The sequence below is a fragment of the Dermacentor variabilis genome, chromosome 3 (genome assembly GCF_050947875.1).
Source record: "Dermacentor variabilis isolate Ectoservices chromosome 3, ASM5094787v1, whole genome shotgun sequence".
Taxonomy (NCBI): domain Eukaryota; kingdom Metazoa; phylum Arthropoda; class Arachnida; order Ixodida; family Ixodidae; genus Dermacentor; species Dermacentor variabilis.
This window is the reverse complement of record NC_134570.1, coordinates 79,797,440-79,811,193: the sequence shown is the minus strand read 5'-3', so window position 1 is coordinate 79,811,193 and position 13,754 is coordinate 79,797,440. Positions and strand designations below refer to the sequence as shown.

Here is a 13,754-nt window from a genome sequence, read left to right as displayed (position 1 = left end):
GGTCAGCACACTACATTTTATTCAAACTCGGCCCACCAAGAAATGTTGTGCATCTGCGAGTAAGCCAGCTTAACGGTGGAAACATTTCTACAGGATAAAAGAAATGGTCACATGAGTCTTGTGAGAATGTGCTGTCAGTGCACGCAGGTAATACATAATCTACTTAGGAAAGTTTCGTGATGTACGGAAGAAGACAATATCATACCACTCGGTACCAATCGTTGACATGCCAGTTAAACTAGTCAGGTATGCTAATAGATGTCGAACTTTCTCACATCGTCCACTCACAGCCTTCACGACTTAGCTAACGACAATCTTCATGTGTGCCAGCAGTTCGAGGTGTGTCATTTTAATGCGTAAGCATTCTTTGGCGTGTAAACCAGCAAAATCTTTCCTTAACACCATGAGTCCCAGACCGCGCATCTGAAAAATAAGTGCATAATTGGTGAAGTTTAGACATTTGTTCGTTATACAATAATGTAAAGGTAGATGACTGGTAGCTTTAGAATTGATAAGGAAGGTATGAAAAATGAAAAAGAAAAATGAGAGAACCATTCTCGTCATACCACCTTGAAAGGTTACTTTGCTCAAAAGCTTACTTTTCCGCGTTACACGTCTGCATACAAAGAAGCATAGTATGGGATGCGGAGTATTGGAAATGATAAAATGGTTATTTGTTAGATGTGATAATAGCGTAATAGTAGGTGATTGGTTGTCTTCAAAATATAAAAAAAATTGGTGACGTCATCCTTTGTCGCGTTAAGGTCGTAACAAAAAAAATTTCCGACGATTACGTTACTTCCTAATGCGAAATTTGAGCGCAGCAAATAAGCTGTTTCACCTTTTCGATAGATTGAGGCAAAGAAATCGAGCAACACATGTATGCGCTATCACAGAATTTTTTTTTTATTTTTCACACGTATTCCTTTAACAAAGACTCCACTAACAGTTCTTGACAGTCATGAAGGAAGCTTTGTGGTCGGAGAAATAGACTGATATATGTTCGACTTGGTACACCAATGCTTGATTCTCAAAGACGAGATCTATACAAGTGCCTCGCGAGGTTGTCACAGCCGTGGGACGCGTTACGAGCGAGAGGAACGGGATGTTCTCCCGCATAAGTGTTAGGAAATTGCTGTTTGTCTTTATGTCAAGCCGCCACCGATCTGGCTCTCTGATTGCCACCGCACAGGGCGAACGGCAGCGGCAATTTCGGCTCGGGCGGTGCACATATACAGATCCGCCGCCACCGATCTGGCTCTCTGATTGCCACCGCACAGGGGTTGCATTGGAGGAGGAGCGAAGAAAGGAATTAAGTTCGAGCCGGCGCTTTGACAACCGGAGACTCGCAGGAAAAGGGGGGAGGGGGGCGGCGTGTACACCCAGCGGCAAACGATGGGGGCAGAAGCGCGCGCAGCAAGCGGACAACACGATAAAGGGAGGAGGGAAGAGATAGCAGCGACTGACTGATGCCGCTGACGCCGATAGTGAGTCAACCCCAGCTGCGGAGTTGGTTTCAGGGACAACGCCGCCGATGCCGACACAAACAATATGATACCCTCGCTTCCGCAGCGCTAAGAACCAGGTCTAGCTGTGGGAAGGTGGTCACGTATTCGTCGACGTGCCGGGGCCTTCGTGAAATAACCGGCGCGTCGGCAACTGAAGAGCACCCTATCCGCCACACAAGAACAGGGGGGGGGGACCCTTTCCTCCTTTTTCTGCATGGCGGCGACGGTGTTCTATGCAGTCACGTTATCTTGACTCTCTAGCGGCGTCAGCGGCATCCAGCGGTATCAGTCGGTCGCTGCTAGCGCTGGGGGGATGAAAGGGGGGCGGAGCTGGTTACGAGGCCGACGACAACGCCGACGACGACGCGAAACCCAGGAACGGACGCCAAAGAGCTGCGCTCTAAAACAAAACAAAAATAAGAAGCCGATTGTGACAGCTTTCCCGCTCTGTTGAAAGGATCTATCTAAAAAACAAAGGCACAATTGGCCAACATATGTAATCGTTATAATATTGTAATAGTAAATGATTGGTAGTGATGGGTAGACATCCATAAAGAGAGAGAGAGAGGGAGAGGGAGATGCAAATCAGGGAAAGGCAGGGAGGTTAATCAGAGTTAAAGCCTCCGGTTTGCTACCCTGCACTAGAAAAATGGAAAGGGGAAGACGGAAAGAAGAGGGGGGTTAAAAGAAGCTAGCTAAATAAGTAAGCCAAAGCGAAGTAGCAGCCGAGCCAAAGAACGCTTACGCAATATCACACAATTCTCGCAATTTCTGTAGCATTTTAAGGCAAGTGCCTTAAATGCCTCATCGGACGGTGGCCTCAAAACACAACGCGCGGCAAAGAGAGTCGTGTGAGCTCGCCTCGTGCCGAGACGCGTTCTTGGCGCTGCTCGCGCGTTCGTCGTCGTCGTCTCCTTCCGCGACTGGTCTCGATGTCGCTCATCATGACAAAACGAAGAGGCAAATTTAATTAGGATAGAGTTAATTCAGGCGCTAGAACTCACGATCTTCGGGGAGAATCAAATCCTCGAGCTGATGTGGGAGTCGAACCCACAACCTTTGGTGTTAAAGCGAAATTAAGGCACTGCTAATTAATATAAAGTTAAGGCACTCGAACTCGTGACATTTCGTTTGAGTCGAACCCACGACCGATGGCGTTAATTAGTGCGACATTAATTTAGGCACCGTTAATTAGGGCAGCGCCAATTCAGGCACTAAAACCCAGTGCCTTCGGTTGGAGAAAACAATCAGAAGTAGCAACGTGTTCGAACGAGAATGTCAGGTAATTTAATGAATGTCTTGTTCAGTGCGCAGGCTTTCGCCTTCACCCTCTGTTCCATAGGCTGAAGTGAACGACATTTTTTTTAAGTTTAAACTTCACATATCATGCTACACTGTCTCGTTCGTCCGTTGGATGAACTTCTCAATCACCAAGCTTTCCGTCTGAGGAACCTGAATGGGCTAGCTTTCTAGCTTTGTTATTTTTTTTTAATTTTTGCACACATGCTAAGCTTCCTTGCATAAAAATTCAACTTTCTTACAACTTCCGCCAACCTCCTCACCCTTGCGAGCTTTTGAAGAAGTACTTTGGTTTTAAAGTGTTCCTTCACTTCGATTTGTGCATCACTCGTGCTCGCTGTGTGCGATTCGCTATCCTCTTAGTCAGATCTGTTGGTGGAGCTCGGAGCCGAATAGATTTTCTTGTGACTAACATACTCGGATAGCTGTTGTGTAACTGTTCAGGGGTGTAGTGCGAAAGATAAAAAAGAAGCCAGAATAAATGAACGAAAAGTGCACCAACCGGCCTTATTTCTCTGCCTCAAGTGGAGAAAGATCAGGGACCTTGAACGTTTGCCTATATAGCGTTTCATATGACTCCACAGATCTTAGCCTCATTTACCACGTCATCTTACTACTCTTCACTCATATTCGCCTTATTGCAAGATGCCCATCAATACAAATATTGCATCAGATCAATGCTCGCCATTATACAGTTCATATTTCAACCATTATCAGTGCCAGAGATAAATACGGTATATGGTATGTTTCCATACTCATACGTTGCCACATGACTCTGGAAAAGCTTATCCCAAGAAATTAGGACTGTAACATTTTATAACACTTTCAAATGCGTTCTGCATGACTACGCGTATGTCACAAAAGAGTAAATCGTAGAACGAGAACAAAGGGGACCGAGTGGCTCAACTTTTTTGTAGACGCAACCATACGAAGCCAACAGACAATGAAACCGAGGAAAGCATTGGTGAGATTACGTGTGGTTTTAACTTAAGTGAGCAAATAAGGTAAAGGGAGAAGAAAGACGACGAAAAAACTACTTTCTGCCGATGGAAGCCAAAGCCACGCCTTCCACATTGACGCTTGCTTTCTTAGGTATTTGAGTATGTCTACAAGATATAACCCCGGGAGTGTTAGCGAGGGCCACTCATGACTTCAGCAGATGTAGCACATCTTTTTATCTGCAAGCGCCAAGTAGGACGCGAACTTAGGCGCTGGGAAACTGCACTGAATGCGCTGAATAGGCTGCATGCGTTCTGTGAACCTAACAACGCCTGTAAAGGACACGTCGCGCTATGAATTTAGTGTTTCCATACAAGGGCAAATGTAGCGCAGGGCATTAAGGCGCTTAAAGACATAGAAACACCAAAAATTGAAAAGAACAAACTTGATGAGATATGCCACCATCCCTTTTCAAGTGAGACGCCTTAATTCTTCATTATCATCATCCTGACAACGGGTTAGTGAGCTTGTACCAAAGCTCACAGTGCGCGTAAATTAGGTTCTAGGTTAAAGTTGGACGTGCCGTAGTATAGGCGAGACATTTTGATTTGACTTTGTACTCCTCAGGCGAGGAATTGGTACATAACGTAACAGCAGATATTGTGGTATTTGCAAGAGAAAATGTGCAAATGGGTCATTGACCTAGACCATAATTAAAGAGCTTACGGGTGTGTGGACAGTGGCAGTATAAAGGGTGTAAAATCGCGTTGGCGGAACAATATAGCGGAGAGGGGTGATGGAGTGGAAACCAGCTACGAAATTGTTATGAACTGCAAAGAATGAAAATCTATAAAAAGGAAGTAATAATACTTTAAAGCGCTTATATAAAGATCGAACTTATATAAGAATATCTAATTTTGCAGGGTGAACAGCTCCACTGGCGCAGTGGTTATCTATTCACGATCGATAGTCGTCAGGTACAATATTTACCGCGTGAAAACACCGACGTGATCGGATCTGACTGCCCTTTGAGGCGCTGTTTATTATATTAAATCAAAAACCGGCGAATTGGTGGGCAATATTCCGCGACCCAAAGGCGGCCCTACACTGTCTTTTTACAACTATTCGTTGCAGGTATTGGGAACAACTCGCGTGGAAGATACGAAAAACGCACCAATACGTGATGATGAAAGAACACAACGTCGTGTTTCAGTGGTTGCCGGGCTACTGCGGTATCTACGGCAACACTTTTGCACGCTGCTCGCTAATTGTTGTAGCAGTCATGTTCTGTCTTCATGTTATGCAAATCATTGCTAGTGACCTACTTCTGACCAAATTTTGTGCAGCTGCCGTAGAATAATCTGCAAATAGTGCCTTTTCAGGTCAAATGACTTCAAAGAACGTGCTGGCGCCAAGGCATTTGTGAGACACCGTCTAGCAAAATAAATACAATAAAACGGTTATATTTTGTTTATCGCCCACTTTTGCTGCTTTGAATTTCATTATAGAACGTGTGTGCGGGTATGTATTAGTAACTGTGACAAATCAAGAAGCTCGAAATTTGAAGCGATGTGCGTTGCTGTTCAAGATTATATTTTTCTGCGCTCTGCGTTTCTGCGTTGTGCTGTGCACAAACAATTCATTTTACAACATGCTCAGAACATACTTCTTGAAAGTATGTTATAAGCGCAAAGTTTTTAGCAAAAGAGTATGCTATATGAACAGTCACACAACTTCTATTCTGCAGTTGCAAAGTTCCACTCAATGGCTAGAATTAAAAATTTATGTGGTGCATATTTCCTCATTGTTAATACTAATGTCTCGCAGCATACAGTTTTCTCAATCGTGTATGGCTATTTAAAGCTATAGTTAGCATCAATATCTCTTGTAATAAATTTTAACTGCCCTGTATTGCTTGCCTTACTGACATGGGCTTTGTTCACGGATTTTGCTACGAGTGTATCCTGTATCTTCAGATACATGATCGCATAATGTATCGAAAATGCAGATACTGATACACCTGTTGCTGAAAGTATCCTGATACAAATACAAGATACCCAAAGAGTATATTAAAATAGTACCTACGATTCAGGTATCCTCGATACTGCCCAGCCCTAAAGTCTATAGGGAGCCCTCTTACGGCCTTATAATCCTGGGGTCTCACTTTTATATGCCTCTTTGTACTCTATTTGGTAGAATAAAACTGATTGATTAGTTTATTGAACGCAACGACTTTACCGGTATGAACGCCCCTTGCATGAGTAGAAGGAAATTTCTGGTCCTAGCGCTGGAGCGAGTTGGCACGCTCAAATTTTTATCCAAGTGCGAAGTTTTCTTCCCGATGAACAGGCACTGGCTTTCTCGGTAGCTTCGGGCTACTTTACTTTTCGTTACTCATCGCGTGACGGCGCTCCGCGTCTCTGCTTCCAAGGAGTCCGTCGGTGGCGAGTCCAACCCGAGTCAGACCCGGAGGCAGCTTTGTGGGCCGGGGCTCCAGCGTCGTGTTTCCCGCCGAAGTGGCGCCCGAGGAGCGTGAGTCGGGAAGCGTCACCGCCGAAAACTTGGCCCCTCACCGGCGCAAGGGACGGCGACTTTCCGCCATCCAGCAGGTATCGCTCACATCTGCCAACCTTAGAACTTGAGAAACTAGCTAAACAGTCGAAACCAAAGAACAGACAGATTTAGCTTGTCCGTACACGTATTATCGTTTGCGGAATATCGGGTTACAGGAGCTGCGTACATCATAAACAACGCTGTTATCGGGTTACCCTCTCCGGTAGCTCGGTGGCTATGGCGTCGCGCTGCTGCGTACAAGGTCGGGGGTTCGATCCCGGCTGATGTTGCTGCATCGCGATGAGGGCGCAATGCAGAAAAAAAAACGCCCATTTAACGTGCATCGGGTGCACAATAAGGAATCCCACGTGGTCAAAATTGTTCCGGAGACCACCACTGAGTGTGCTTCGTAATATATCGTAATTTTGGCACGTAATACATAAGAATGTTTGTAATGCCATTTTAACGCATCACTTCACACATTAACCACTCGAAATTTTGCTTATGAATGCTGGAACAATCACCCTATACCCCTCCACAAACGGAAAAAAATAAAAATAAAAATATTTAGGTCGTTAATTGCTAGAGTTCGCAAGATTTTGAACGTGTAGAACAAACTCCTATATCATAAAGCACAGTCACAATTTCATTCAGTCACTCAAGCACTACTTTTTCAAACAATGTGAGTGGGTTTATTGTGGCATGCATTTGTAATAGTGTTTGTATGTAGAGTATGTATGTTTTTTTTAAATGTGTGCAATGGAGGGTGGCATCTTCGTTGATGCTCGCTACTCCTAGTGTGAATCTATTTTATTGTATGGCATCTAAATAAATTTTATTCGCGGTTTGTGTGCCGCTGATTACACACTGTAGTACATACTCAATTGGACCCAAACAATAGCCTCTCGCTATGGGTTCAAATATCCTTATCAAACCTTAAGAATATTTATGTAAAAAACAAAAGTCAATTCAGTTCGATTTAACGCTGGTTGCGACATCTTGTGACGCAAATTTTAAACCAGAGAGCGTGAAAAGTTAATACTGCAGTGACCTTCCATACTCTACTATATCTGCCGGTGTAAAGTGTCGGTAGCGGCATAATCGTTAATGTGCAGTTCTTTCATGGTTTCCCTTCGACGAAAACACTCAGGCGAGACAGTTTTTTTTTTCAAACACATGCGGGACACATCTACAACACATACGCAAAGTGACATTATTCAATTATTGCACGATAATCGATATAACATTTCCATATCACCATAATGTTTCGACTCTTATCGCCGCTTATCCCACCGCACTTGCTCTATGATTAGTCCGTTCGGACTTTTAAACACTGAGTAGAAGACCGCGGGTTCGACTCCCAGCGGAAGTATAACCCTGTTCCCGTATGGGTGGAAGTTTGAAACACTTGTGCACCTACAATGGACTGTAGCTTTCTAATTCTTGGACGATGTTGTAGTCACGCAAATCTGTAGATCTGGGCTGCAGGGAGCAACTTTGTCTACGTCGCAGCAGCCCAACATTTGTGTCACTGACGCGTCAGCTACACGAGCGTGAAGCTCTCCCAACATCGTCAACCTATAGGCATTCATTTAAAAGAGAAACAGTGAGCACTCTATGAGGTACGCTACTGCAGCGTGGGTAGCGTGGCCGAGCGGTCTAAGGCGCTGGTTTTAGGCACCAGTCTCTCCGGAGGCGTGGGTTCGAATCCCACCGCTGCCAATTTTGATACCTCCCCCCCCACCCCCTTTTTTTTTTCTGCTGACACTTTTGCGATAGGCTGATCCCTGAAGCCTTAATCACTTCTCGCGCTGGTCTCTGCGGTATCGACTGATCGCCGCCAAACGTACACAATCAAGCCGAATAAAAGTTTGTCCCGCTATACCCCTCAGCCCTAGCCTTCAAGAGCAAATTTTAGCCCGCTATGATTGAAGGTTTTTCAGATGCCGCGCAAAGCTTCAGCGATCCGGTCTGCGGCAAACCTCGCTGTTGCGTGGCCCTGAACGCAGCGCTCAATTCATTTTATGTCATTGATCTGAGATGCGAGTGCTAGCATACCTGATTATTATGTAGCGCTTGTTTGCTGTCTAGCGCCGCAGTTACGCAAACAACCATTCTAGCAGTCAATGTGAACTTAATGCGTCAGAGAAAGCGCTTGTCCTTTTTTTTTCACGTATTTAGCGCAATTAAGGTTTATCTAGCTTAATTACTTACAGGGGACCCTGATCACGGAAAGAAAATCTACAGAAGAATAAAAATGGGTTGGAATGCATACAGCCAAATCCTGACTGGGAGCTTGCCATTGTTGTTGAAAATAGATGTGTACAATTATTGCAATCAACTGGTGCTAATATATGGAGCGGAAACTTGGAGGGTAACGAAGTAGCTCGGGAACGAGTTAACAACCGCGCAGAGCGACGGAACGAAAAATGTTAGGCGTAACGTTTAAAGACGGGAAGTGACCATCGTGGATCAGAGCAAATGGGAGAGTCGATATTCTAGTCGACATTAATTAAGGGGAAAAGATGGAGCTTAGCAGGCAATGTAATGCGTGGGGCAGATAATCGGTGGATCACTAGAGTTACCGGATGAGTACCAAGGGAGGCGCAGTTGACGGCAGAAGATTAGGTGAGTGATAAAAATAAGAAATTCGCAGGCGCAAGTTAGAATCAGCTAGCGCAAGAGAGGGGTAATTGGAGATCGCTGGGAGAAGCCTTCCCACAGTGTACATAAAGATTGGCTGGTGTTACTGATGATGATGATTTACTTGATGACGAAAAAAAATTGTACGCTGCAATTTTTTTTCGTTGAGGTATTCTTATGTTGTTTTACAGTTAAGTTTCCTCGTCTAGCAGGGCACGTTGTCTTCTCTATTTTCCGATGACCCTGATATTTCTTACACTAGACGGCGGCATGTATGCACTAAGACAAGTAAACCGGCATTCCTTGTAATGGCGGAACCCAATAGTGTTCGCAACATCAACGCAAAAAACAGTCGATGAGACGGCGAGCGATAAAGTGACGGCAGTAATTGGCCTCATGATCGCAGATTAACTTCGGCGACACGGCCGATTCTCGGAGCTCAAGGAAAGTGTTGGTGCCTTGGAACTACTCCCGCGATGACCTGACCCGCACCTCGTCTCGTAAGCCAAAATATACTTTGATTGATTGATTGATTTTATTGCGTAAAATATTGTTACGGAAGAATAAAAGAAGAGGAACGAAGAAGAATATCGCGAGACACTGGCTGCTGGGTGGTGTTGTTGGTCAGCCATTTCTAACTACACTGACTCTGCCTGGGTATATGTCTTTCTATACTCCCAACATCCCCGTAACAATATTTAATAAAACACTATTGTTTAAACACGTCTGGATCCCATGCCTGAGGCTAGATGGGAATCAATAAAGTATATACTTTCCTTACTTATAGATAAGAAAAAGAGCGTATGACATACTAAAAGTATAAGTATTTACGAAAATTAAATGAAAATCCAGATAAATCTAAGCCATAACGTATCGAAAACACAAAAACATTACTTCCAAACTTACGCAAGCAACTTTTATACAAATGCTGCATGGTACATTGAACACAAAGGCAATACTTGGAGGGGCGTGGTATTTGAAGATACGGCTTTGAGTCACCATGGAAAACAGTATTCTCATTCCATTCGTCTATAGGTGCTTAACGTAGTCTTCTCCAACCCCTCTGTCACCTATCTATCTCACTTGTTCCTGGATATCAGCTTGCAGTCTGGTACAGGAGTTGAATCTGTACGCTGTCGGGGACGTCAGCTTACATGCAGACCGCAGCGATTTGGGGATCTCCACCTTCTTGCACCTCACCCAATCCCTCCTCCCCCCATTTTTTTTCTTGTCGGACAAAAGTTTGTTGCCAATTATCATCTGAGAGAAATAAGGACTGTCACTGGTCTGACGGGCGCTCAGGTGGTTCAGCTTGTTCAACAGGTAGAGGCCGTGATGAGTGAGAACCCTGAAAGGCCAATTATAGCGATTGCCAAGCAGCTTCAAGTAGCGGAGTCGACAGGCCAGCTTTCCTGCACTATGTCATTATGCGCCACTCCTAAGCGATTGATTTGCTTGCTTCCATAGGGCATGCGGCATGTGACTAGCGATGATTATCTGCAGCCACGTATTCCTCAATATAATGTCCCTATAGTTCCCGAAATAAACCTGCTACACTACTAGGTAGGGGAAGCGTGACTGAGCTGTAGACTAATAGGCAGCCACACAATTTTAAAAGCTCCCTATTAAGTGGTGTTGCGGAAGCCGTCCCAAACAATAACACGCCCTAATGTGATCTGACAATGTAGAAGTAAAGCCCCAACCATGGGGAACAAGTTTCCTTCTGATTTTTCTGCGTCGGCCGGTGTCGTAAAGAACAATGCGACGTTGGTGGCGACGTTCGCTTGATGCTGAAATGGGCTCATGCCAAAGTTTACAGATTATCTAGGGACCTTAGCCCATGCGAGATCACAGCGCCGATGCCGAAAATCCGCCGGAAACTTCTTTCTTGTGATTGGGCCTTTAGAGGAGTCGAATAGATGATATACAATACCTGCAAGTATGCTTCTCCGTACACCTCGTTTGACCTGACCTAGATCGAGGGCCTCGGGGATGAAAATTAAGATACCAACGTGTGGGCCGGCAATCTTCCGTTGCCCGCACCGTCCAAGGTGTCAAAACGCGCGTCCCAGCTTTAACAGTGCTACTACCGGGAAAGCGACACCATCGGTTAGGACAAGTGAGATGTGTGGGAAAGCCTGCTTACAGAATTTGAAAATATTGCCCATTCAGTCAATAACTGAAGCCGAACATGATTTTATTCGACAGATTTTATTGAAAGCAGCGGTACAAGAAACAATCTGAAAATTTTTGAACGAATATTTCGATTGTTGTTTTTTGAACGTGGATCACTCAGGCCAACACCGAGCTTTATGACATGTCAAATATATGTCGGAGAACATTCACTACCATTTTTTCCCATAGATAAATATGATGAACTCGGAAGCCTCTATAGTAAAGATACACGTTCGTTATGTCATATTTTGAAGGATAACCAGGATAACTACGCAAATGAATACGGTAGCAAAACGGTAGCAGTAGCGGGTGTATTACACCAAGATGCAGCTGTCCTACCAATCCTTTTTCTTTTCTTATTACAATTTTCGTGAAAAAAAAGAAGAAATAAAAGCGAGCGTTTATCCCTTCCAGGTGCGTCAGAAGATCTCGAGACGGTCTCAAATGATAAGTGAGTATTATTATTTTGTTCGCTTTGGAGCAATTGGCCTTTTTCTCAATCCGCCTGGAACGCCAGCAGGTTCTCCAGGATCCTTAGTGTGGTACAATTTTCAGTCTATCAGATGGAGCCATGCACGATTATTCGTGCCTTTCCAAAACGATTGGCCAGGTGTATTTATGCTGAAAGCATCACGTGGTGAAATTATGGCCGAACACAGCGCATATGATAAGGAATCATTTCTTATCGGTTTATTTTTACTTGTCAAAAAGAAGAAGAAAAATATCTCTGTTTTGGACTGCTGAAGAAAGATTATGCGAAAAGATCCTGACGTTTACATGAACTGCCAGCACGGGCGCACCAGATGGCCAGTCAGAACAAGCCAAGCTAGCCTGATTGACAGCCCGGCGTTACGTGCAGTGTGTTGTTTTTAATGCTCATGGCGATTTAGCTTTGTAATTCTGCTTTGTAATCCAGGATGTGTTTCACCATCAGAAAGACCTTTATCATCGGAGTCGTCATGACGTCGACGCTCGCATCAGCCTGCGCGAAGTCAACGAGGGCACTCATTGCAGCAGGTGTTCCCAGGTGCGTGCGCCTGTGCAAAACAAAATGTGTGCGCGTGTAATGGAGCGAGGGAGAGAATCGGACTCTAGCAACACCCATATCTCTGTTAGACCAATAAATGGCAACACGAGATGGGCGAATGAAATGGATCCGCGTTTCATCTTACACTGAAGGGATTTAAGCTTTGTTGGTGTCACAGTCTAAAGAGTCTAACGGCTTCAACAATTTTGAAGGCGGTTGCCTTCATTGTTTCATGCACGTGGTTGAAGTGCAAAGATTTAGACATAGTGTCTGTTCAGGTTGGGTTAATTAAAAGCTATGAAGTGTGCAAAAGCAGAAAGTTACGTATATCTTATCGTCTAGTCTGTAGAATGGTTGATAACGGTGGACATCACTTGGACATCACTTGCCGGAGTTCGCACGGTAGACGAATAAAATTTCATAAAATTCCGCCACAAAAGGAAAAGGGGCGGCGACAATAGCTCCATCTTTCCTAGCTCTTTCATGTTCAGTACTGCAGTGTTTGCCATACGTGGGTATGCATCAAGTTAGGGCCAGATTCTCCGAAACACAGAACGCAATAAATCGTAGCTTTGGTTCGCTTGGAAAGAAGGTGCTTGTTCGCATCCAATTGAGCCCATTTGAATAGCTGTGCCCGTTATGACGAACGCTTGGTTATTACGGACGAAGGCATCATGGGGGCTATCGGAATTTGTGTGTGGACAATTCCAGCAAGTCAAGTTACGAACACATGCGGATCCAGAACCGTTTAAAAAAAGCACAAGGGCGTTATACACTTGGCGACATAAAGAACCATTCCCTCCAAAAGTTCTTTTTTTTCCTGGTGCGTCTGGTGCAGGTACTCTTTCAAGGTGAGCGCGCTGGTTGTGCTACCCGTGGCACTGTGCACCACACTCCTCTGTTGGACGGCGCTGTTCTTCGCGTACCTCAGCGAATAGTAAGCTAATCACTAAACGCGCATATCACAGTATGCGCGTATATAGGTGTCATACACGGCCTTTTTTTTTTAGTGTTAACACATTTTTCTTATCGCGTATTGCATATAGCGCTATGTACTCCTTGCGCTGCATTACTTGAAGGGGCGGACGTTCCTGGCTAGAGAAATCGTAGTTAATAATCGACTATAGCTGCTAACAATTGGCTAAACAACTATAAAGTATTTTATTTGCGTCGCATATTGTTTACGTCAGAGCTGGCTCTGAGTAAAGCAGGGCTCTTAGCCATGCCGAGCTGGTGAACAAATTGGCTACGCTGAGGATGCGAAATTCTTGTATTTCGCAGAAATACTGGCGGTGCAATTCTAATTGAACAACATTACACTGCACGAAATGACTTCCAGAAATCACCTGCAACATTTTTTTAGCACAGTATAGTTGCGTCCGCAGTAGTGTCCACATTCAAGGCACTGATCTGATTGCGACGACTGATATTTAAATGTATTTGTGGTGTTCTCATCTGCAGTGACGAACTCGCACCGCGATCATCCACCCTCGCCATTCGTGATGTAATGCAAGCGAAACTGTGCAGCATGGGCAAGATCGAGTAAGTGGAAACAAGGGCAGTGACTACGGAGCGTTCATTCAATATCGTTCTTTAACGGGACACTAAAG

General features: G+C 44.6%; 1 protein-coding gene and 1 non-coding gene across 4 annotated transcripts in view; both read left to right on the top strand.

Annotated features, from left to right (window-relative positions):
• Positions 1 to 13,754, top strand: part of LOC142575933 (uncharacterized) — a 38,182-nt gene that overhangs the window by 9,896 nt on the left and 14,532 nt on the right. For 2 of the 3 annotated variants that reach the window (XM_075685741.1, XM_075685739.1), the window contains exons 6-11: positions 6,178 to 6,355; positions 9,349 to 9,442; positions 11,532 to 11,568; positions 12,034 to 12,144; positions 12,983 to 13,081; positions 13,606 to 13,686. In XM_075685741.1, coding sequence (XP_075541856.1) covers positions 6,178 to 6,355; positions 9,349 to 9,442; positions 11,532 to 11,568; positions 12,034 to 12,144; positions 12,983 to 13,081; positions 13,606 to 13,686 — 600 coding nt within the window. The remainder of the gene's footprint in view (positions 1 to 6,177; positions 6,356 to 9,348; positions 9,443 to 11,531; positions 11,569 to 12,033; positions 12,145 to 12,982; positions 13,082 to 13,605; positions 13,687 to 13,754) is intronic. The other variant, XM_075685740.1, reaches the window with a different exon arrangement.
• On the top strand, positions 7,940 to 8,021 carry TRNAL-UAG (transfer RNA leucine (anticodon UAG)). The gene has a single exon. It is a non-coding gene; the product is annotated as a tRNA-Leu (tRNA).